Source organism: Lepus europaeus, chromosome 22 (genome assembly GCF_033115175.1).
Source record: "Lepus europaeus isolate LE1 chromosome 22, mLepTim1.pri, whole genome shotgun sequence".
Lineage (NCBI taxonomy): Eukaryota > Metazoa > Chordata > Mammalia > Lagomorpha > Leporidae > Lepus > Lepus europaeus.
Window position 1 is genome coordinate 7,501 of NC_084848.1, and position 26,135 is coordinate 33,635.

General features: G+C 48.4%; 2 pseudogenes and 1 gene segment (V, D, J or C); 1 reads left to right on the forward strand and 2 right to left on the reverse strand.

The window, feature by feature from the left end:
• Positions 1 to 3,190: 3,190 nt before the first annotated feature.
• On the forward strand, positions 3,191 to 3,792 carry LOC133751682 (immunoglobulin heavy variable 3-23-like; annotated as a pseudogene).
• Positions 3,793 to 10,695: 6,903 nt separating this feature from the next.
• On the reverse strand, positions 10,696 to 11,224 carry LOC133751683 (immunoglobulin heavy variable 3-11-like; annotated as a pseudogene).
• A 6,036-nt stretch (positions 11,225 to 17,260) lies between these two features.
• Positions 17,261 to 23,586, reverse strand: LOC133751684 (immunoglobulin heavy variable 3-23-like). The segment is given in 3 exon segments: positions 17,261 to 17,574; positions 23,301 to 23,381; positions 23,483 to 23,586. Coding segments are annotated over 3 exon segments (441 nt in total).
• Positions 23,587 to 26,135: the final 2,549 nt, after the last annotated feature.

The following is a 26,135-nucleotide window of genomic DNA, read 5'->3' on the forward strand; positions in this document are numbered from 1 at the left end:
CGGGACAGGTTCCGGTGCCCCGACCGGAACTAGAACCTGCTGTGCCGGCGCCGCAAGGCAGAGGATTAGCCTGTTGAGCCGTGGCACTACCTGTAACAGTTTTGGGGGAAGACTTCTACTTTTATGAATCTGTCCCTTGCACTGACATCGCTGCTGCAGAGAACGTTTGAAATGAAAGGAAGAAGCCCTAAATGGGCAATTTTGCTTTCATGAATAACGACAGTGGTCACCAGATCAGAGCTGTGGACACTCTGAGGACCTGGTGAGTCTTTTCCAGTCTGACTCAGGACAGAGTCCCCAGGGGACTGCCAAATTTAGGACAATTTTACGTTTCCCTTTAGATCCTGGAGACAGCTGAGCCAGGGCCATTCACCTGTTAACATCAACTATAAGTCACACACACACACACACACACACCCGTCAAAATGAGCATTGTGCTAACTACACAAGCATTTTATTTTAAACTGTGGGTGATCCACACTCCCTTTCCACAGTCTTTATACCCGGGCTCCATTTCCCCTTTAATCCTGAAACAGTACAGCATGCAGTACAAGAATCTGAATTAATCCCCTGGGAATGTATCCCATGTTGTTAGACCCAGACTGAATTCCATGCACCTGGCTATGGTCTGACCAAACTCCAGCTTTTATGGGCATCTGGGAAGTTACCCAGGATTCAGTAGATCACTGTCTTTCAGGCTCTGTCTCTTTGTCTTTTTGGACAAATACACAAGTACAAGGTTTTTTTTGTTTGTTTGTTTTTGTTTTTTTTAAGACAGGCAGAGTGGACAGTGAGAGAGAGAGAGACAGAGAGAAAGGTCTTCCTTTACCGTTGGTTCACCCTCCAATGGCCGCCGCGGCCGGCGCACCATGCCAATCTGAAGCCAGGAGCCAGGTGCTTCTCCTGGTCTCCCATGCAGGTGCAGGACCCAAGGACTTGGGCCATCCTCCACTGCACTCCCGGGCCACAGCAGAGAGCTGGCCTGGAAGAGGGGCAACTGAGACAGAATCCAGCGCCCCGACCGGGACTAGAACCTGGTGTGCTGGTGCCGCAGGCGGATGATTAGCCTATTGCGCCGCAGTACCAGCTCACAAATACAAGTTTTAAAAGAGGTAAAAGTATATCTGTAATTTTTAAAGAAAATAGATAAAGGCAAACATAGAAACATGCTTTAAATCTGGGATCATCATGCATGTCCGTGTTAGAAGAACCATGAGACATCCCAGCCCTCCTGTTAGAATGAGCACTATCTGACATACCAGAGCTGACAAGTCTTGTGCAGGAAGAGAGAGATGATAACCCAGGTACAAGCATCATCCTCAAGAGTTCACATATAATCCAGGGAAATTTTCATGGAAGAAAGAATGGATAATGGAATAAGTGGACAAAATTACATTTTAAAAGGAATGTAATTTTGTAATTTATATGGCATTACAGAGTAAGAAATTCTGTATTTTGGACAACTTCAACTTAGATAATCCTGGAGAATAATGTGCCTAGGATAATATATGAGTAAAAGTACTCTCTGCTAACCATCCAGGCCAAGAAGACACATAATGTGTGATGCTACCTACGTGGGCTAAAAGGATGAAGGCACAGAGGCAGGAAGTACGATGGTGAAGACCAACGTCTGAGCGAGGGAGGAACAGAGGAGACGCTGGAGCAAGGTCAGAGTTCCAGTCCCACAGGATCCACACACTGAGGGGTCTACTAGTGCACAGCATGGGGACAGCAGTTAAGAGAATATTGTGTCTACAGAACTCCAAAACTGGAGACAACTGACATTCTACCATGGAAATCATGTGGTTTTGTGATGAGCATGTCAATAACACTGACTTCATAATTCCAATCAATATACATTCATTTTGTCAACACATCAAAATATTTAATATGTCTATATTCAATTATTTTTATCAAATATTTTGAAACTGAATTGGCAAAAATGGCCAGTGGTGAAGAATCAGTTTTCTGAATAGTGGTGTTTTGTTTACCAATGTTTATGGAGATGATAAATAAAGGCAGTCTACTCAAGGCTTGGCAGTTGGAACCCAGGAGCATGGAACTGCATCAGTGTTCCCACCTTGGTGACGGGGCCTCATAACAGATCCACCATCTGCTGTCTTCCAGGGTGCATTGTCAGTACAAATATGGGAAAGCGTGTAAATGGGCTCCGTCCAGCACTCTGTATGCAGCCTGGGTGTCTCCCTCTCTAATACTGATGAAAGACTACAAATTGATTGATGACCCCAGTCAGCACAGACATGGAGTGAAGAGCAGAGACTCTGGACACATGGTCTCTGGGACTGGCTCTTCCTGCAATGTGATCCAGCCTTAGCACCCTGGTCATCATACTATACTGTTTTAAACTAAGGCAATGGATGAATAAGGAAACAAAACATAGTTATCCTAAAAGAATCCACTTGCAGTCTTTCAACTGTTTAAAAGTGGGCAGCAGCCACTAGGACACAATTGGCTAAGTCCCCACTAGGGACATCTGTGTTCCCATCAGAGTGCTGCTTGAGCCCAGCCTGAAGGCTTCCCACACTTTTCCTGAAAATGATCGTGGGAAACTGTAGATGATGATATAAGCGAATGAAGCCTTTCCACCCCCCACCCCCCCGGGAAACACAGATGCAGTTTTGGGCTCCAGGTTTTAGAAAGGCTGAGTCCTAGATGTTGTAGGATTTTAGGACGTTTGGGGCTATCAACCTAAAGGCAGAAATCTGCCATTGTCAAATTTCTGTCCATCCCTACATTTCTGTTTCTCTCACCCCTTCTCTCTCTGTCACTGTTCCAATGTCTTTCATATAGATGATAATGAACCAGTGATTATTTACAAACTGAAGGACAAATATTGCTAACACTGGATATAAAGGATACACACATAAAAATGAAACAAGGTCATTGCCTTCAACTGTTTAAACAACAATGATAACGTAAAATATTTGTGATCTGAAGCCTATCATAGTCATCAGCCTGAACCCCTAGGACACCCACATCTGCCCTGGGCACTGTCCTGTCTGAGGCGTCTGACCCCAGGCCTGCTATATAGGAGCAGCACATGAAAATAGGGCCTCCCTCTGCCCATGAAAACCAGCCCAGCCCTCACCCTGCAGCTCTGGCACAGGAGCTCCAGCCACAGGACTCCCACGTGTCCACTCAGTGATCGCACTGAACACAGACGCTCACCATGGATATTGGGCTGTGCTGGGTTCTCCTGGTCGCTGTGCTCAAAGGTAATGATGGAGAACGCGGGGCACTGAGTCTGGGAGAGTGAGAGACACAGAGAGTGTGAGTGACAGTTTCCTGACCATGTCGTCTGTGTTTGCAGGTGTCCAGTGTCAGGAGCTGGTGGAGTCCGGAGGAGGCCTGGTCAAGCCTGGGGGATCCCTGAAACTCTCCTGCAAAGGCTCTGGATTCGACTTCAGTAGCTACTACATGTGCTGGGTCCGCCAGGCTCCAGGGAAGGGGCTGGAGTGGATCTCATGATTAGTTATAATGGTGGTAGCACAGACTACGCGAGCTCGGTGAAGGGCCGATTCACCATCTCCAGAAACAACATCCAGGACACGGTGGATCTTCAAAAGAAGAGTCTGACAGCCGCGGACACGGCCACCTATGTCTGTGCCACAGTGAGGGGCCCTCAGGCTCCCAGACACAAACCTCCCAGCAGGGGCGCGCGGCTCCACCAGGGGGCGCACAAGAGGCACTGAGCAGACTCAGACCCAGGCCCAGATGCAGTGGGAGGTGAATCGCTGGTTCCTTCAGGAAATTGGGGTTTGCGGTCTGTAACCGTTTTATGCGTTCCACTTCTGGGTGGATGATTCTGTCCCTAACACCGCCTCACTGAGCAGAAGTTTGAGCAGGATCCTTGCTACTGTGAGGCTCAGGTGAATGAGTGTATTTGTTAGCTTTTAACAAAAAATTGAAATGAAAAAATTAAAGCTGCAAAGCTGTGTAGAATAAACATATGGACAATCGTATTTTTGCACTGCTGTGCAGTACGTTCATCTTTACATATCACAAATTTGAATCAAATAAAATAAATAATAATTTTAAAGTGGGACTGTAGCTCAGGCTAGTCTGCTATAGATACTAATTTGTATTTTACGGGGTGGGGTAGCCCAGTGTACACTGTGGCCAGGTCTGCAGGGCTGCACAATAATGCCCCAGCCCTCACTCCTCTCTGCCTCACCCCTGCCAGCTGCAAGCCTGTCCCCTACACTCAGGGTGAGTGCTCTCTGGAGGCTGACCGTGTTTACCCTGTACAACACTTTTTCCTGAGGTTCCTCTGTGTTTAACGCAAATACTACCTGTGGTGGCACTGCCTGCAGGGTCCATCAGGGTAGCGTGCTGTGCAGGCTGGGAGCTACTCTGCTCCATACGGCCCACATTGTTGAGGCCCCAATGTTTGTGAGCTCTGTGATGTTTGCACAAGGAAGACTTCATCTCACGCCCAGTTCCCAGGATCTGTCTCTGCTGGTGTGAGGCACACGGGGTAAACAGGAACATTTAGGCTGTGTCTGTGTCTCTGCTCTCCTGGGTCTGTCCACAACCACTCTTGCAGCTGCTCTAGGACCATGCAGGCCTAACGCTCCCAGCGGCTGCAATCACATAGGTCCACAGCTGCCTCCATGTTTTCAGGTAGATGTTGTTAAAGCACCCACACCTTTGCCAATCATTTTGTTTGATACATACTCAAATAACAAGGTACGACACAGTGGGTATTTTCTGCACAACCAAATGTTGTTGTGGTTCATTTTTTTAAAGGTTTATTTATTTGATTAAAAGATTACAGAGAAGCTGAGGCAGAGAGAGAGAGAGAGAGAGAGAGAGAGAGAGAGTCTTCTGCTAGTTCACTCCCCAGTAGTCCACAGCAAAGAGAGTAGGACTGATCTCAAGCCAGGAGCCAGGAGCCAAGAGCTACCCGGGTCTCCCACAAGGCTGCAGGGGCCCAAGGGCCTGGGCCATAGCAGGGAGATTAATCAGAAATGGCATTTCTGGGACTCGAACCTGTGCCCATATGGGATGCTGGCATTGCATGTGGATGCTTTATCCACCACGCCACAGCATCGGCCCGTGTTGTGGTTCTTAGGGCTGGGACCACCAGATCACAGAGTCAGGGTCTGCTCAGGGCCAGCTCTTTGCTCCCACGATGATGTCATGGTGCTGGCCCTCCCATGGCAGGAGCGACAGACACCATTTCCTCCCATGGTGGATGAGACACCAGGGAGGACGTCACTTCCTATGGCAGTTTTTATCCTGCTGTTTAAGATGTGCTCATCCCCCAAGGAGTGCCAGGGTCTCATATGTGGCTAAGGCTCCCAATACCAGACCCCTGCTCCTGCAGCCCCAGGAACCAGAAGTTTATGGGATGATAGTTGCGCCCTAACACTTTTGTGGTTGCACCTGACTGTTGTCCTGAAACTGGGCTAGGCTGGGAAGCAGACCTGGCACAGTGACATTTGGGAAAGTGCAGTGAGCAAGAATGTCTCTTTCTCTGCTCTGCCTCACGTGGGAATAACTGAGTGTTAAAACCTGAGTTACTGAAGGGTCTTTCTAATGTCCTATACCCTTCAATGCAGGCAGCAACCCTCATGGCCTTGTCCCCTCCCTAGAGCCCTCTCTCAATGGGATCACTGGGTGGTGAGGTCCCTACATGCAGGATGGGAGGCTCCGTGCATCAAGTATGGAGGGTAAGTTCCACCTAACATGCAGCCTGCAGCTGCTCAGCTGGGAGAGACCACACACGCGTACCAAGCAGTGCTGGCTCTGCTCACGACTCTGCAGGAACAGCATCCTCAGCCTCAATACCCCAGATCCTGCTCCTCTGTGTCCACTGTGTAAGAAAGTGATTCACCTGCAGGAGGAAACCATCATGACCAATGTCCTGGTGGGATCCTGAAGAAAATGTGAGCGAGCAGAGGCCACCCCAGACACTGCGCCAGCACTGCTCCCCCGAGACACAGAAGTCTGCACCTTCAGGGGATGGCTGCACCCCCAAGCTGAGGACTGGGGAGGAGAACCATGGCACGTGGGGAAGTGACAGTCGGGGACAGGGTCCAGCAGCAGGAGGGGGAGGGCCTGGTGGAGGGGTGGGCTCTACCTGTGCAGGAGGGTAAGGACATGTGGAAGGGCCACACAGCTGGAGCCCCAGTGCCTGCAGCAGAACACTGAGTCAGGAGGTCTGATCAGGTCTCCTTGCACCTGGGACACTGACCACCGCTGAGTAAAGAAAGCACAGGTGCCTGGGAGATGTGGAATGGCATCGTCTCTGGGGAGTGCATCCAGTGACGACTCCACGCCATGAGTGGATTCAACGTCAGGGCCTCATGGTGGAAGCTGAGGTCTCCAGTGCCCTAAACAGGACCACACGGAATGCTGGGAGCAGCCTGCTGGGGGTGGATGTGGTTTGTCCTCACACCATCAGTGCTGAGTATGGCCCCAGTGTGATAGCACTGACAGGGGGTGTACGGTTTGGATGTTTACATAAATAGATTGTTCACTTCTGGGGAATCTGCTATGGAGGAGATCACAGTAGATTTCCTGGGTCCCCAGCTTCAGCACAGAGCACAGTGCTACCAGAGTCAGCCCTGGTCTCGTCTGACGTCCTGTGTGGAGATTGGGGTCCCTCCCATCCGTGTTCACAGTATTAGGATGCCTGATGACTGCCGTGATGTTCACAATATTAGGATGCCTGAAGGCACAACATTCTCACTGTCTGATCCTGGACTTCCAGCCTCTACAGCTGTGAGCTCAATAAACCTTTTTGCTCCGTACACCTCCCTATGGGGAACTGCATAATGGATTGGCATTGCCCTGATGGCTAGTGATCCGGAACATTTTTTCATGTGTCTGTTGGCCATTTGGACTTCCTCTTTTGAAAAATGTCTGAGTTCTTGGCCCATCTCTTAACTCAGTTGTTTTTTTGTTTGGAATTTCTTAATTTCTTTGTAGATTCTGGTTATTAATCCATATCAGTTGCATAGCTTACAAATATTTTGCACATCTGTCAGATGCCTCTTCAATTTCCTGTGTGTTTCTTTTGCCATACAGAGACTTCTCAATTTGATATAATCCCATTTATTAATTTTGTCTTTGACTGCCTATGTCTCTGAGGTCTTTTCCAAGAATTCTTTTCCTGTGCCAGTGTCTTGCAAGGTTTCCTAAATGTTCTCTAATAACTGGATGGTGTAGGGTTATAGATTTAGATCTTTAATCCATCTTGCATGGATTTTCATGTAAGGTGTAAGATAGGGGTCTTGCTTCCTACTTCTGCAATACATAATAATTTGAAAAGTGAAAAGGAATTTGAAGATTACCTGTAAATTGGAATGACATAGTCATGGATTTGAAGAAATGATCTTGCTAAAATAGCCAAGCTACAATGTGACTTGCAGACTCAATGCATTTCCTGTGAAACAGCCTGACATTCTTCACCGGACCTGGAAGAAACTTCAAGAATTCTCATGAAAAAACACCGGGGTTCGTGATGGCTGAATGGTCTTGAGGAAAGCTAGCTAAGCAGGAGGCTTCATCACATCTGAGCTGAAATGAAGCCTGGTGCTGGGATAACATAGACACCCAGAGCCCTGGAAGAAAACAGAAACCTAGAAATAAAGGACCAGGTTCTGAGAATGCGAGTTCTGAGAGTGCATGGTGACAAAAGCACAGGATGGGGATGGGTATGCTGTCCTTACCTGGGGTGGGGGACACTTGAATGCACCTCAAATAATTCAATTATGTGGTCATCTCACACCAGATGCAGAAACAGGGTGAACTTGGAGAATGCCTTAAAGGCAAGAGCAGAGACAGTAAAGTTCTAGAAGAAAACACTGGAAGAAAGCAAGCTGACATTGGTTTGGGCTATGATAATCTCCAAAGTACAGGCAACCAAGCAAAAATAGGCAAAAGGTAATGGATCCAACCACAGAGCTTCTGCAGAATAAAGAGAATGATTGAAGAACCAAAGACAACCACAGATGGGGAGAAAGTATTTCAGATCACACCCATGGGGGCCCACGTTTTGGCCCCGCAGGTTAAGCTGTCATCCCTATGCATGCATCACTCAGCAGCATGAGTTCAGATCCTGCTTCCTGCACTTCAAATCCAGCTCCCTGCTAAAGGACCAGGGGACTCTGTCAATGATGACTGAAGTGTGTGTCCCCTTCAAGCCTCGTGGGAAACTGGAGGAAGTTCCCGGCTCCTGGCTACAGTCTTGCCCTTTGCCAGCATTTGCAGCCATTCAGGAAGGAAACCAGTGGATGGAAGATTCTCTCTCCCTCTGTTGGTCTCTTCCTCTCTTGCCATAACACTGCCTTCCAAATAAAATAAATAGATATTTAAAAGAAATGAACAATAATTGTACATATGATTAGGAGCCTAGATCCAAATGTGGAATGAACTCAAGGAACTGAATCACAGGGGAAGCAGTCAATGGTTTAAATACAGTGATTGAAAAGGTGGTGACAGGAGCGGCACTGGAGTTAGCCTGTGGGATCCCTGCTCCCGCATCAGGATGCTAGGGTTAGGGCCCAGTTTGGTTCAATTTCAGATTCCTGCCAATGTGCGCTTTGGGGGGCCGTAGGTTCCAAGCACTCCACGCGGGAGACCTGGACTGATTTCCAAGCACCTGGCTGCTTCCTGACCATATGAAGCTTTGTAGCCATCTGGGCAGTGACCCAGGAATTAGAAGATCACTGTCAGCCTCAGTCTCTTAGTGGTTTTGGAGAAATACGTACAGACAAGTTCTTAAATAAAATTATAAATTTTAAAATTTATATCTTTTCTTTAAATTTTTAAAAGAAGATATAAAGGCAAGCATATAAAATGCTACAAATCGGGGGCCATCATGTTTGTCCATGTTAGAAGCACAATGAGACGTCCCCTCCCTCCTGAGCTGACAAGACTTACGGAGGTAGAGAGAGATGATAACCCTGGTACAAGTCTGTGTCAGGTTAATTAGTAAAACTGTTATGGAAAAGCATCAAAAACTAGAAATAGAATTATTACATGATCTTCAAACACCGTTGCATGGTACAATGAATATGAAATCCCGGGGAGGTGACCACGGGATCCGCAGTCACTGTGGCAAACACCTCTGCAGTTCCTTGATCATTTAAAGCACCGTCATTCAAAAGAGTTCACACGTATGATCCAGTGACATCTTCGTGGAAGAAGATTGGAAAATGAAGAAATGGACAAAGTTTCATTTTAAAAGGAAGTTTATAAGCAGTTCATAGTAAGAACTTCTGTAATTTTGGACAACTTGGATGATCCTGGAGAATAATGTCCAAGGATAATGTGTCAGTAAAAGTACACTCTGCTAACCATCCAGGCCAGGAAGACACATAATGTGTGATGCTACCTACGTGGGCTAAAAGGATGAAGGCACAGAGGCAGGAAGCACGATGGTGAAGACCAACGTCTGAGCGAGGGAGGAACAGAGAAGACACTGGAGCAAGGTCAGAGTTCCAGTCCCACAGGATCCACACACTGAGGGGTCTACTAGTGCACAGCATGGGGACAGCAGTTAAGAGAATATTGTGCGTGGAAACTCCTAAGAGCAGGAGACAGCTGAACTCCACCAAAAACATGTGTTGTGGTATGAACGTGTCAGCTAGTCTGACTTCATAATTCCACTCAATATGCATTCATTCTGTCCACACATATCATTGTACCTCATAGAGCTATACTCAATTCTTACTTATCAAACATTTATGAATATGAAAAGGCACAAATGACCAATCATGAAGATGCAGATCTCTGAATACTGGTGTTGTGTTTGCCAATGTTTATGGCGATGATAAATAAAGGCAGTGTACTCAAGCCTTGGCAGCTGGAACCCAGGAGCATGGAACTGCATCAGTGTTCCCACCTTGGTGACGGGGCCTCATAATGCATCCATCATCTACTGTCTTCCAGGGTGCATTGTCAATTACAAGTATGGGAAAATGTGTAAATGGGCTCCATCCTGCCCTCTGATATGCAGCCTGGTTGTCTCCCTCTCAAACACTGCTGAAAGATACCAATGAATTGGTGACACAGTCAGCATAGACGTGGAGTGGAGAGCAGAGACTTGGACAAATGGTCTCTGGGACTGGCTCTTCCTGCAGCTGTGGTTCAGCCTCAGGACACTGGTCATCATGCTGGAGCCACAGACACAGCTCCCTGTGATGTGGACTCCAGCCCCAGAGTGCACAGCCACTGTGTGTCCCACTGTCTGCTCTCCCTGAACCACAGCAGGTGCAGGGGTCCCACGACCCTGGAGCAGAACCAGATCAGCAGGAAGTGCACACCCAACACTTTCCACTCAGTTATGACCTTGACTGCTCCTGTCCAGCGCATTTCCCTCCTGAGTTCAGGCAGGAGCCCCACAGGAGGGTCCCAGGACCTGGAGGATGAGGAAGTCTCTGTAGGCTTCCCAGGGGCCTGCAGAAGCTCAGCCTGAGACACAGCTGAGCTGCAGTACATTCCTGAGTGTGGTGACCACAGTCGCTGCCCATGAACCAAATTGTTCATTTGGGACCTCTTCATTTTGCATCAAACTTTCTCTCCGTCATTGAAGTTGGCAGGGACAGAATCAAAAAGTACATTTCTTCCCTCAAAACTCTTACAGGAGAGGGAACCCCAAATCCCTGACAGGAAACCAGGGCTTCATCTCCCTCTGCACCTGTGCATGACCAGAATCTGGGCTCAGTGCGTCTTGTGCGCCCCCTTGTGGAGCCGCGCGCCCCTGCAGGGAGGTTTTTGCCTGGGCTCAGCCTGAGGGCCCCTCACTGTGTCTCTTGCACAGTAATACAGGGCCGTGTCTGCAGCACATTTGCAGATACACCGTGTTCTGGCGTTGTATCTGGAGTGGAGAATCGGCCATTCACCCACCTCATGTAGTCTGTGCTACCACTACCAGCATAAATGTATCCGATCCACTCCAGCCCCTTCCCTGGAGCCTGGCGGACCCAGCTCATCCCATAGCTACTGAAGGTGAATCCAGAGGCTTTGCAGGGGAGTTTCAGGGATCCCCCAGGCTTGACCAGGCCTCCCCCGGACTCCACCAGCTGCTGCTGACACTGGACACCTGCAAACACAGAAGTCCTGGTCAGGAAACTGTCACTCACGCTCTCTGTGTCTCTCACTCATATCCCCCCAGACTCAGTGCCCCGCGTTCTCCATCATTACCTTTGAACACAGCGACAAGGAGAACCCAGCGCAGCCCAGTCTCCATGGTGAGCATCTGTGTTCAGTGTGATCACTGAGTGGACACGTGGGAGTCCTGTGGCTGGAGCTCCTGTGCCAGAGCTGCAGGGTGAGGGCTGGGCTGGTTTTCATGAGCAGAGGGAGGCCCTATTTGCATGTGCTGCTCCTATATAGCATGCATGGGGTCAGACGCCTCAGACAGGATAGTGCCCAGGGAAGTTGTGAGTGTCCTTGGTGTATAGGGTGGTGGCTATGATAGAATTCAGATCTTGTGAATATTTATGTTTTCATTGTTGTTTTAACAGTAGAAGACAATGACTTCACTTCATTCTAATATGTGTGTACCCTTAATATCCAGTGTTAGCAATATCATGTTCTTCATTTAAGTAACCATTGGTTCATTATTAACTATGCTAATGACATTGGAACAGTGACAGAGAGAGAATTGGTGAGAGAAACAGAAATGTAGAGATGGACAGTGAGTTGACAATGGGAGATTTTTGCCTTTGGATTGACAGCTCCAAACATCCCAAATGCCTACAACATCTAGGAGTTAGTCTTCCTAAACCCTAGAGCAAAAAACTGGGTCTGTGTCAGGTACAGTTCCCATGATGCATTATCATCCAAGTGTGGGAAGCCGTGTGCCTGAGCTGAAGCAGCACTCTGATGGGAACAGGGGTGTCTGTAGTGGGGACTTAGCCAGTTGTGTCCTAATTTCTGCCGCCCTCTTTTACAGATGAAAGACTGCCAGTGGATTCATTTAAGGTTAATTATTTTTGTTTTCGTTTTTCCTTTAAAAATGTGATGATTTTCCTCATTTTTATAAAGATTTACTTAATTTCTTTAAAGTCAGAGATACACAGAGAAAGAAGGAGAGGCACTGAAAGAGAGAGAGAAATCCTCCATCCGCTGGCTCTCTCTCCAATCGGTAACAATGGTCGGAGCTGCACCAATCTGAATCTAGGAGCCAGGTGCTTGCTCTGGGTTTCCCACGGGAGTACAGGAGCTGAAGATGTCAGCCATCTTCTACTCCCTCCCAGGCCACAGCAGAGAGCTGGATTGGAAGTGGAACAGCCAGGACTCCAACTGGCGTCCATATGGGATGCCAGCACTGAAGGCAGAGGCTTTACCCACTACAGCACAGCACCGGCCCTGATGATCTTAATTATATATGGATTCCGCAATCGTGAGCTCCCAGAGGCAGGAAGTACAATGCAGATATCCGAGTCTGGGAGTAGAGAAGAAAAGGGACCACGTTCCTGCAAGGACAGAGAGTTTTCTGTGACCAGAGAGGCACGTCGAGAGATCTACTGCACAGCACGGGGACAATAGTTATGAAGTTTTATTGTGTTCTTTCCAGTTCCTGCAGGACTAGGCATTTGTCATTCGATCACAAAAGAATGGTAGTGTTGCTAGGGAAGGACTTGTGAGTTCGTCTGACTCTATAATTCCTGAAGAAATAAATCCACATCAACACCTTTCCTTATACCTCACATATAGATTCAGTTACTATTTGTCAGTTTAACATTTATGAAATCTATTTTGAAAGGACAATTCTCTGTTGACTTGTCTTGCATCTGCCTGTGGTTTTATTCTAAGAAGAAAATTACATGGTGTTGCATGCATTCCTGGTACTAATGCAGTTACGAGGGCTGCGAGTTCATCGGCACGTGAGAGGTTATCTGTCGTGCCCGGCTGGCATAACTGCCCCACACCACTGCCCTCTGAAATTCCTCCCCTCCCATGTGTGAAGCTGAGTCATTCATAGACGAGCCCCTGTCTTCACTCAGATCAAGTCCATGGAAACCTCTCTCTGTGCTGTTTACTTTACCCCCCAATCTCCCTGTGTCCAACTGGTTTCACAAGACATTAGTTCTTGGACCCACCAAGGCCCACCTGCCAACTCCTTGTAAACACAGCCATCAGAGTGCCCCAGTCCTGCTTGCCCAGACAGGACCACCCTCTTCTCACCATGGTGCAGTCCTGCCATTTGTCACCCTGGGGACCCAGCGTCTTATACAACTGACAGCCCATCAGCACCTGGTGGGAGATTCTGTTGTAGTGTTTACACAAATGGAATATGTTTCTATCAGTTATAATTTGAGTGAATTCTCTTGTTGGGTAATTTCTTGTGACTGTAGATATCTGACAAATTATATTTTACATTTCCTAGTACTGTAGATACGAGGTGTTCTCACATAACAATGGAATTCACTGTGTCAGATGGTGGATTTTGTCAATGAATTTTCTAGGCAAATGCATGAAAACTGTCCCCAGCTAAATTGGACCAATTTTTGTCAATATTCTCTCAGAAAAGGCAGAGATATGACAACTGTGTTAATTTAGTAGGAATTTTTGTGTCTCTGGATTTAGATGGGAGTCACTCAGAACACACATTGCTACATGAGGTGAGTGACTGGCTGCAGTTTCTGTAAGAATTGTTCATGTCAGATCAATTGCAATTTAACAGAAAATATCCTGTAAAACACAGGGAATCGCTGCACTGGGCCTTTCTGGCTGCAGGAACTTGGTTTGCCCTTGACGAGTATGAACTTGATAGAAGAGAAGTTATTTTCTCTTGGTAAGGATGAAGTACTGATGAGGACAGCCAGGGAGAGCCAGGGAGGGAGGAGCAGGGACTCTGGACAAATGGTCCACGGCTGGCTCTTCACGCAGCAGTGATTCAGCTCACCAGGTGGGTCAGTGTGTGGCAGCCCCTGGCACCCAGATCCCAGGGATGGGGTCTCTGGCCCCGGAGTCACGGCCCTGGACTGTCTCCCTCTGTTCACCCTGAAAGCACCGCAGTGCAGCGGATTCCACCACACTGGAGCTGAAACAGAACCTGTAAGTCCACACCACACACTTTCCAAACAGATTATTCCTTGAACAAAATGTCCACCTGTACTTCCCACACGAGTTCATGCAATGAGGTCATCTGAAATGTTTCAGGAAACAGTGAATACTGAATTTCATGGTGTTGGGGAAACTTGAATGCACCTGAAAATAATTCATCATGCTGTCATCTCACACCAGTATCCCAAGCAGAGTGAACAGGCAAGACCCAAGACTGTAAAGTTCTAGAAGAAAACACAGGAGTAAAGCAAGTTCTCATTGGTTTGAGCAATGATATTTTGATAATCTCTAAAGTACAGGCAACCAAGAAACAAAGGAAAGGATAATGGCTCCAACTACAGAGCTTCTGTGTAACAAAGAGAAAGAGAAGAAGAATCAGGAGATGACCACAAATGGAAAGTATTTTCAGATCACACTCCTGGGGGCCAACATTGTAGCTCTGCAGGTAAGCTGCCATCTCTATGCACAGGAGCATGGGTTCAGATTCTGCTTGCTCCACTTCAAATAGAGCTGTCTGATGGGATCCAGACCTGGGAACTCTGTCAACAATGACTTAAGTGTTTGTGCCCTTCCAGTCCTGTGGGAAACTGGAGGAAGTTCCCGGCTCCTGGCATTAGGCTTGCCCAACCTCACATTTGCTGCCATATAGGAAGTGAACCAGTGGATGGTATATTCTCTCTCCATCTGTTGGTCTCGTCCTCTCTTGCTATAACACTGCCTTTCAAATAAAAAATAGATTTTTTTTAAATTGAAAGATTAATTATAAATATCATTAGGAGCCTATTTCCAAATGTTGAATGAACACAGACAACTGAATCCCAAGGGAAGAAATCCATTGTTTAAATGCAGTGATGATAGGGTGGTGACAGGAGCAGCACTGGAGTTTGCCTGTGGGATTCCTGCTCCCGTATCTGGATGCTTAGTGCTGTGTCCTAGTTTGGTTCCAGTTTAAGATTCCTGCCTAAGCCCCTTTGGGAGGCTGTAGGGGAAGTTCCAAGAACTCCCATGTGAAGACCTGACAGAATTCCAAGCACCTGGCTGTCGGCTGACCCAGCTGAAACTTTTGTAGCCATCGGGGAAGTGACCAGGAGTTTGAAGATCACTGTCTGTCAGTCTCAGTCTCTTTGTCTTTTTGGACAAATAAATAAAGACAAATTTTAAAATAAAATCTATGAATTTTTAAATTTATATTACATCTATAAATTTTAAAAGAAGATATAAATGCAAGTTTATAAAATGCTATAAATCTGGGACCATCCTGCATGACCATGATAGAAGTACAATAAGACATCCCATCCCTCCTGTTGGAATGAGTATCAGACATACAGAGCTGACAAATCTTGTAGAGGAAGCAAGAGATGTTAACCCTGGTACAAGGCTGGAGTCAGGTAACTTAGTAAAACCATTACGCAAAAGCATCAAAAACTGAGAAATACAATTATTACAGGACCTTCAAAACCATTTTAGGTAGAGGAATATGAAACCCCTGGGAGTTGTGCATGGGATCCTCAGCCACTAGGGCAAACACATCTGAAGTTCCACATTCAACTAAAGCAGCATCATTCACGAGTGTTTACACATATAATCCAGTGAAATTTTCATGGAAGAAGGAATCAATAATGGAAGAAATGGACAAGAAATAGAGGAGACATTGGAGCAAGGTCAGAGTTTCAGTCTGCCAGAATCCACAGACTGAGAGATCTACTGTACAGCGTGGTGACTGCAGTTAAGAGATTATTGTGTCTACAGAATTCCAAAACAGGAGACAAATGGCATTCTACCAGGGAAACATGTGGGTTTTGTGATGAGCATGTCAATAAGTCTGACTTCATAATTTTACTCAAAATACATTTTCAACATATCATTGTACCTCATATGACCATTTCAAATTATTATATATAAAACATTCATGAAAAATAAATGGCAACAATGATCAATCATGAAGATTCAGTTCTCTGAATACTGGTGTTGTGTTTGCCAATGTTTTATGGAGATGATTAATAAAGGCCAGTGCACTCACAGCTTGGCAGCTGGAATCTAGGAAAATGGAACAGCATTACTGTTCCCACCTTGGTGATGGGGCCTCATAACGGATCCATCATCTCCTGTCTTCCAGGGTGCATTGTCAGTTACCTCTATGGGAAAACACGTAAATGGGCTCTGTCCAGCACTCTGATATGCAGCCTGAGTGTCTCCCTCTCTAATACTGATGAAAGACTCCAAATGGATTGATGCCAGTCAGCACAGATGTGGAGTGAAGAGCAGGGACTCTGGACACAGGTCTCTGGGACTGGCTCTTCCTGTAGCTGTGGTTCAGCCTCAGGACACTGGTCATCATGCTGGAGCCACAGACACAGCTCCCCGTGATGTGGACTCCAGCCCCAGAGTGCACAGCCACTGTGTGTCCCACTGTCTGCTCTCCCTGAACCACAGCAGGTGCAGGGGGTCCCACGACCCTGGAGCAGAACCAGATCAGCTGGAAGTGCACACCCAACACTTTCCACTCAGTTATGACCTTGACTGCTACTGTCCAGTGCATTTCCCTCCTGAGTTCAGGCAGGAGCCCCACAGGAGGGTCCCAGGACCTGGAGGATGAGGAAGTCCCTGTAGGCTTCCCAGGGGCCTGCAGAATCCCAGCCTGAGACACAGCTGAGCTGCAGTACATTCCTGAGAGCTGTGACGTTCACACAGGGACCACAGACTGTTCCAGGATCAAAGGGGAAATGGAGATTGGGTATAAAGTCTGTGGAAAGTGAATGCGGAACACCCACAGTTTAAAATAAAATGTCAGTTCAGTTCTGCACACAGGCTACTTTGACAGGAGGAGAGGGAAATAGTTGAGGTTTAACAGACCAGAGACCCTGGCTCAGCTGTCTCCAGGATATAAAGGGAAAAGTAAAATTGTCCTAGAGTCGGCAGTGCCCTGAGGACACCAGCACGAGTTAGACTGGAAAGGACTCACGAGGTCCTCACAGATCCCCACGATATCTGATCGCGGTGAGGACAGTTGTCAGTCATGAACCCGAAATTGTCACGTAGGACTTCTTCCTTCAATTCAAAGTTTCTATCCGTTGTGAAGTCAGTGGCAGGGACAGAATCGCAAGAGTAGAACTATTTCCTCAAATGCGTTAGAGGAGAGGAAACCCCAATTCCCTAACAGGAAACCAGGGCTTAATGTCCCTCTGCACCTACCCATGACCAGAATATATATTCAGTGCATCTTGTGCGCCCCCTGGTGGAGCTGCGAGCCCCTGCAGGGAGGTTTGTGTCTGGGCTCAGCCTGAGGGCCCCTCACTGTGTCTCCCGCACAGAAATAGGTGGCCGTGTCCGCGGCTGTCAGACTGGTCATTTGCAGATCCACCGCGCTGTGGGCGTTGTTGCTGGAGATGGTGAATCGGCCATTCACCCAGCTCGCGTAGTCTGTGCTACCACCATTACTATTAATTGCTGCGATCCACTCCAGCCCCTTTCCTGGAGCCTGGCGGACCCAGCACATGTAGTAGCTAATGAAGTCGAATCCAGAGGCTTTGCAGCAGAGTTTCAGGGATCCCCCAGGTGTGACCAGGCCTCCCCGTACTCCACCAGCTGCTCCTGACACTGGACACCTGCAAACACAGAAGACATGGTCAGGAAACTGTCACTCACACTCTCTGTCTCTCACTCACGTCCTCTCCCAGACTCAGTGCCCCACTTTCTCCATCATTACCTTTGAGCGCAGCCCAATCTCCATGGTGAGCGTCTGTGTTCAGTGTGATCACTGAGTGGACACGTGGGAGTCCTGTGGCTGGAGCTCCTGTGCCAGAGCTGCAGGGTGAGGGCTGGGCTGGTTTTCATGGGCAGAGGGAGGCCCTATTTGCATGTGCTGCCCCTATATAGCCAGGCATGGGGTAGACGCCTAAGACAGCACAGTGCCCAGGGCAGATGTGGGTGACCTGGGAACTTAAGTAGCCAATTACTGCCTTAGAACATGGGATTTGCTGTGGGATTATGGACAGATAAGCATTCCATTCACCTGTATTTTTTATTTATTTTTATAAATATTTATTTATTTGAAAGTCAGAGTTACACACAGAGAGAAGGAGAGGCAGAAAGATATAAAGAGGTCTTCCATCCTCTGGTTCACTCTCCAATTGTCTGCAACAGCGGGAGCTCAGCCGATTGGAAGCCAGGAGCCAGGAGCTTCTTCCAGGCCTCCCATTTTGTTGCAGGGGCCCAAGGACTTGGATCATCTTCTACTGCTTTCCCGGGCCATAGCAGAGAGCTGGATGGGAAGTAGAGCAGCTGAGAATTAAACCCATGCCATATGGGATGCTGGTACTCAGACTGGGTCTTTAACATACTATGCCACAGCACCAGCTCCACATTTATTTTTTTATGAAGATCATTCTGGTGAGTGAAGTCTGCCAGAAAGACAAATGCCATGTTTCTCTCATACGTGGGAGCAAACACAGATGGAGAGTATTAGAAATGTGTGGGGCGTGTTACTTGAGAGTCCACAGATAGAAACACTGTGTTCACAGAATAAACCATCTACATGACAGTGTGCCCTCTCCCCTCCCTTTATGCCCTTTTCTAGCCTCCTACTACGTGAAATGGATAATTCTGTTCAGGAAAGGGACATTGGTGTATGTGTTTAATCTCTACTCATGAAGTGATTACAACTAAATGTTAAAGGTCATTGAATCTGAATAAATATAAATATGTGCACATTTATTTAAAAGTCAGAGTGCCACACACAGAGAGATGGAGAGACAGACAGGGACAGGCCCCCATCTGCTGGATTGCTCCCCAAACATCCACAGAAGCCAGGCCTTGCCCAGGTCAAAGCCAGCAGCCTGGGCCTCCACTCAGGTCCTCCATGTGGGAGGCAGGGGCCCATGACCTTGGGCCATCGTCAGCTGCCTCCCAGATGCATGAGCAGGAAGCAGGGCCTGAGGTGGAGGAGCTGGTTCTTGAGCCATCACTCCGCACAGGGTGTGGGCTCCCAACAAGGGCTTAGCTAACTGCACCACAGTGCCTGCCCCTTGTGTTGTGTCTGCACAAGCACAGAAATGTGGTATTGGCATGAATGATACCTCCCTTGAACAGGTGCACAGTTACTGAAGGAATCACTGGCAGGCTGTGCTGAGTGTCCAGGGCTCTAGTCTGGTAGGAGGCACCTCCACACTCTACACCTCTGTTCCCCACACAGGACTTCCTTCTCCACCTATCAGCTCCAGGAGTGATGTGCACTCTGTACCATCATTGGTTGTGGTTGTCCAGTTTTCCTAATGACTTTGTTAATGTGCTGTGAAAGGTTGAAATAGTGAGTATGCCATGTATGTGACATTAATTGTGACTGAGTGGGAGTTACGTAAGTGCAATCTTTGAAGATGGGGCACATGAAAGCCTCTTAAGGATGTGTTTCTTCCAAATTTGAAGTCGAATGTCACTGAAATAACTTTTTTTTAAAAAAAGGCCATTCATAACTTTTTAGGTTTTAGTGTGTGTGTTAAGAATTGAGTACACAACAAAATACCTGTGTGCTGGATATTAACACCAATGAAATATCAGTTATGGACAAAAAAGTGCCAGTCTGTGAACTCCCACCCCAAAAGTTCACCAGTCTCATGCTTTAGATCTGACAGGATCAGGACAGATAATCCTTCCAAGGTCCGCATTGCCTCAATTGTTTGTGTTGTGATGTTATTTCCTTACAATATGGCTGAACAGAAGCATAGTATTTCAACTTACTGGCCCATCCAAGAATCTTACATGGTGGAAATTGAAACGGCAATCCTAGTTGTTGGAGGGTAAATAAAAAGATTTATAATTAGTGTTGGTATGGGCTGGCGCCACAGTTCAATAGGCTAATCCTCCACCTGCAGCACCAGCACACCTGTTTCTAGTCCCGGTCGGGGCACCGGATTCTGTCCCAGTTACCCCTCTTCCAGTCCAGCTCTCTGCTGTGGCCCAGTGGTGCAGTGGAGGATGGCCCAAGTCCTTGGGCCCTGCACCTGCATGGGAGACCAAGAGAAGCACCTGGCTCCTGGCTTCGGATCAGCGGTGCGCTGGCCGCAGCGCACCGGCCACAGCAGCCATTGGAGGGTGAACCAACGGCAAAGGAAGACCTTTCTGTCTGTCTCTCTCTCTCACTGTCCACTCTGCCTGTCAAAAAATAAAAATAAAAAATTAGTGTGGTACAGGATGGTTAGTGGAGAGGAGATGAGCAGGAGGGCTTAGTCAGGTGTCTGGCGCCCTTCATCCAAAAAGAATGAGCAGCACAGGCCAAAGCCAGGTTGCACTGGATGTTGAAGGCCAGACTCAGAGTACAGAGACCATGATGTCAGCAACACAGGGCCCTCGGGTGGCCTACAAGAATGGAATGGAACCCAGGGCATCCACCCTCCCATCTCTCCAGGGGAGAAAGAGCTGAACCTAATGGTCTTCCCTGGTGGGGACAGATAAGCAGGAGACCACAGCCCCCCATGAACACTACAGGCACCTGAGTCCCAGCTGATGGAGAAGCTCACAGTCCTCACAGACCTCAGCACAGTGGGAAGATCTCCCAGGGGATCCATGCCAATCATTCACAGAAGCAATAAAACCCTGAAATAGCTTGGAGGAAATTTAGCAAGGGGGTGAGTGATGTCTACATGAAAATTCTGAATCGAGTTTCAAGATCCTTTCTCTGGCCTGGCTCACTTGAGCATTGTGACCATCTGGGGGAGTGAACCAGCAATTGGAAGATCTCTCTCTGTCTCTCTTGCCCTTCCTCACCCTCTCTCTCTCTCTCTCTCTCTCTCTCCTGCTTCTTTTTCTGCAACTCTGCATTTCAAATGAATAAGTAAATAAGCAAACAAGGCTTGATCTCAAAAACCCTGGGAAATGTTAAAGGAATAAAATAGCTGGGGCCGGTGTGCGCAGTGGGTGAAAGCCCTGGCCTGAAGTGCCGGCATCTCAAATGGGCGCTGGTCTAGCTCTGGCTGCTCCTCTTCCCATCCAGTTCTCTGCTATGGCCTGCGAAAGCAGTAGAGGATGTCCCTAGTCCTTGGGCTTCTGCACCTAGTGCGAGACCCAGAAGGTGCTTCGGGCTCCTGCTTTTGGATCGGCGTAATTCCGGCCATTGTGGCCATCTGGGGGGTGAACCAGCAGATGGAAGACCTCTCTCTTTGCCTCTAACTCTCTCTGTGACTCTTTCAAATAATAAAATAAATCTTTAAAAAATTGCCAAATGCTGCTCCTGTATACAGGGAATATGAAGGCTGAGGGATGTGTCCAAGGATTCTGATGTCTAGGCATTTGCAGTCACATGTCCAATACAGTGACCTCATTCACAAGTTAGTTCACCTAATTCAGTGAAATTTTCATTGAGGAATGAATGGATAACTGAACCATTCATACTGTCATATTTCAAATGGTGTTTTATATGCCAATAAAGAGGGTCAATTCTGTCATTTGGGACAATTGGAAGGATTATAGACCATAATATACTAAATTAAATTATATAGGAAAACAGAGTAAAATAATATAATATATTAAAATAATATAATATTCATATGTGTGAATGCTTATGTGCAATAAACGTTGAGCCCATACAGGTGGGAAGTTCAGTGGTGACAATCAGAGGCTGAGCATGAAAAGGAAAAGGGGAGACGTTAGTGCAAGGTCCCCGAGTTTCAGGTTGAGAGCAGACACTCAGTGACCCATGCACAGTATAGCGACAGCAGTTAAGGAAACACACTGTGCATTTCAACATTCCCTGCAGAATGGACGAGGGCCAACCTCTCACAGCAGATGATAACATGGGTGATGTATGAACATGTTAGTGAGTCAGAATTCCTAACCCACACGGCGTGCACTATTCACCAAGACATTTCATTGTTACTCCTACCTACAAGTGTTCAATTCTTATTTATCAAACAGGAAATGGAGCAGGTGCATTGTGAAGAGCCAGTGTTCGGTGCACTATCATTGCACGTGCTTATGCTCTTATTTTCAGAGGGCAAATAAATGGCATCCTATCCATTCATGCCATTGACTACACAGTGACGAGAGCTGCGCTGTTCTGAAACACAAGAGAGTTTGTCTCCTGTGCAGCTGGACGGAATGACCCACAGCTCTGTCATCCTCACTTGCTCCTCTCCCAGGGTAAGGCCCATTCATTCATACTCAGACCCATTCTTCTCTCACCTCGGGTGCTAGGACACACTTCCCTCGACTGTCTCTCTACTAACTTTAGGACGAGTCTCCCAATGTCACATTGGGCTCAAAAAGGATTTTTCACGGAGACGCCGTGGTCTGCACAGCCGTGGTGTGACAGCAGCAGGCAAGTCCCAGGAAATGGTGAATGAGGAAGTCCCCTCAGGATTTCCAGGAACCTGCAGGACCCACAGCATGAACCACACCTGAGCTGCAGGTAAGCACACAGAGCCCTGGGGTTTAGACCACGTGGACCCTGAACTGTGTTTCAGGATGGAGAAGAGAAAGGAGGAATGTGTGCACGGAGCCTCCAGAGACGGACACGGATTTCCACAGGGAGAAGGACCACGGGGTCAGCTCTGCTTCGCAGGTGCCCACTTGTGCACAAGGAGGGGGATGGTTTTGGAACAGCTTAGGTCCTACAGAACCTGACCTGCTCCGGGCTGTCTGAGTTCTCACTGAGGACTGTGGGTCAGCGAGTTCCACGGAGAGCTCTTCCGTGACCGGACTAGGAAAGACTGACCAGGGGCCCAGAGACCCCTCAGCACTCTGATGCTGGTGACCCCGAGCTGCCATTCATTCCTACAGATAACGGTGTGTTCATGGGAAATGGCTCCCTAACCAGCCAGACTCTGTACTGAGAAGCGTCAGCGGCTGGGAAAAAAAATCAAGAATTATACCCTAAGAAACTGTTGTCGGAAGCAGAAAACAAAAACAAAAACAAAACAAAATCCAGGACTGCGATCCCACAGAGAGGTCTGGTTAAGTACAATGAGCTTTGCGCCCCCTGGTGGAGCCCCGCGCCCCTGCAGGGAGGTTTGTGTCTGGGCTCAGCCTGAGGGCCCCTACTGTGTCTCTGGCACAGTAATACAGGTTCCCGTCTGTCAGATGCATCATTTGCAGATCCACCGCGCTCTGGGCATTGTCGCTGGAGATGGTGAATTGGCCATTCACCCAGCTCGCGTAGTCTGTGCTACCACCACTACTAATGTCTCCGATCCACTCCAGCCCCTTCCCTGGAGCCTGGCGGACCCAGCACATCCCATAGCTACTGATGGTGAATCCAGAGCCTTTGCAGGAGAGTTTCAGGGATCCCCCAGGCTTGACCAGGCCTCCCCCGGACTCCACCAGCTGCTGCTGACACTGGACACCTGCAAACACAGATGTCCTGGTCAAGAAGCTGTCACTCACCCTCCCTGTCTCTCACTCACGTCCTCTCCCAGACTCAGTGCCCCGCGTTCTCCATCATTACCTTTGAGGACAGCGACCAGGAGAACCCAGCGCAGCCCAGTCTCCATGGTGAGCGTCTGTGTTCAGTGCGATCACTGAGTGGACAGGTGGGAGTCCTGTGGCTGGAGCTCCTGTGCCAGAGCTGCAGGGTGAGGGCTGGGCTGGTTTTCATGGGCAGAGGGAGGCCCTATTTGCATGTGCTGCTCCTATATAGCATGCATGGGGTCAGACGCCTCAGACAGGACAGTGCCCAGCCTGAGTAGCGTTACCGGGGCCGTCTGTAGTGCACATTTATGGGACGAGTGATAACTTTGTGCTCTGATTGCACTTTGAACCCTGTCTTAGTCCTACTATGTGAATGGAACCACAACATGTATCATGGGTTCCATTAGCTCCTGTTCTAGATCAATTATTTTTAAGATTTATTTCACTTATTTGAAAGACAGAGTTACAGAGAGATGAAGAGGCAGAGAGAGAGAGAAGTCTTCTATTGTCAGGTTCACTCCCTAGATGGCCACAATGGCTGGAGCTGCACCGATCTGAAGCCATGAGCCAAGAGCTTCTTCCAGGTCTCCCATGTGGGCGCAGGGACCCAAGGACTTGGGCCATCTTCTACTGCTTCCCAGTCCACAGCAGAAAGCTGGATTGGAAGAGGAGCAGCCAGGGCTAGAACTGGCACCCATATGGGATGCCAGCACTTCAGGCCAGAGCTTTAACCCTTGGCTTTTGGTGCAGATCAATGTTATAGGAGAAATCATCAGTAAAGGGTGCATGTGTCCCCAGCTCCAGTGTGGACAGAGGAGTCCCCAGCACCTTGATCCGCGCCCCTCACCACAGGACTCAGCTGCTCCCCCAGTCCACCCTCAGCACTCACGGGGGCTTCCTGGGGAGGTCTGCAGAACTCCCTGCCAGCAGCAAACAAGGAGCTCTTTTGCTGGGTTCTGTTTTTGACAGAGAGATGCACATGGGACCAGGTTTCACGCAGGTGCATCTTAGTGTGGTGTTCCACGTGCCGGTGTCTGTCTGTCTGTCTGCTCTTCACAGTTTCTCTGCTGGTCAGTTTTGCTTCCATGGGCAATGCTGTCGAGCTGTGATAGATACAGAGGCAGCCGCACATGTTTAAAGTGTGCCCGTGGTGAGTGCGACTCACCTGTGCCTCTCACTCCTCATCACACCTACGCCAAGAGCAAATATCACATCCACTGCTGCTGCCCACTGCCCTGTGTCACCCAGCCACCGGCCCACCTCCTCCAGTCACATTAAGGCCTGAGCCCCTTTGGGCTCCTTCACAACAGATTTCATCTAGTTCAGCCCTGAGCAACATGTGGTATGCAGGGGGCAGAATGCGAAGGTCCTGAGTTTGCAGATCCTGTAGGGCCCAGGAGAATGAGGGTTTCTTAGTTTTTAACCAAAATATCTGAAAATGTGATAAGAATAAACCTGAAGTAAAGCAGAGTAAGTATATGATATTTTTACAACTTGCACTACATTAGCCTTTATGGTGTATCAACTTTTATAGTAATAAAGGAAATAATAAATTGAAAATTGCAAGTTTAAAATGTGCCCATCCCCAAAGCAGCCAGGGTCTCATATGTGGCTCTGATGCCCATTATCAGATTCCTGCTCCTGCAGTCCCAGGACCAGAAGTTTATGGGAGGATATTTGGGCCCTGTCACTCTTGTGGATGCACCTGATTGTTGTCCTGAAACTGGGCAAGGCTGGGAAGCAGACCTGGCACAGTGACTTTTAGGAAAGTACAGGCAGTAGGAGCATCTCTCTCTCTTTGGCCTCTCTGGCTCAGGTGGGAATAACTGAAAGTTAAATCTTGAGTTACGAAAGGGTCTCTCTAAGGGTCGTATTCCCTTCAATGCAGGCAAAACCCTCATGGCCTTCTCTCATCCCTAGAGCCCCCTCTCAATGGGATCACTGGGTGGTGAGGTCCCTACATGCATGATGGGAGGCTCTGTGTGGTCGAGTATGGAGGAGAAATTCCACCTAACATGCAGCCTGCAGCTGCTCAGTTGGGAGAGACCACACACGCGTACCAAGCAGTGCTGGCTCTGCTCACGGCTCTGCAGGAACACCATCCTCAGCCTAAATACCCCAGACCCTGCTCCTCTGTGTCCACTGTATGAGAAAGTGATTCACCTGCAGGAGGAAACCATCATGACCAATGTCCTGGTGGGATCCTGTAGAAAATGTGAGTGAGCAGAGGCCACCCCAGACACTGCGCCAGCACTGATCCCCCGAGACACAGAAGTCTGCACCTTCAGGGGATGGCTCCACCCCCAAGCTGAGGACTGGGGAGGAGAACCATGGCACGTGGGGAAGTGACAGTCGGGGACAGGGTCCAGCAGCAGGAGGGAGAGGACATGGTGGAGGGGTGGGCTCTTCCTCTGCAGGAGGGTAAGGACAGGTGGAAGGGCCACACAGCTGGAGCCCCTGCCTGCAGCAGAACACTGAGTCAGGAGGTCTGATCAGGTCTCCTTGTCCCCGGCACCCCCCACACTGACCACCACTGAGTAAAACTAGCACAGGTTCCTGGGAGACGTGGAATGGCATCGTCTCTGGGGAGTGCATCCAGTGACGACTCCACGCCATGAGTGGATTCAACGTCAGGGCATCATGGTGGAAGCTGAGGTCTCCAGTGCCCTGAACAGGACCACATGCAACAA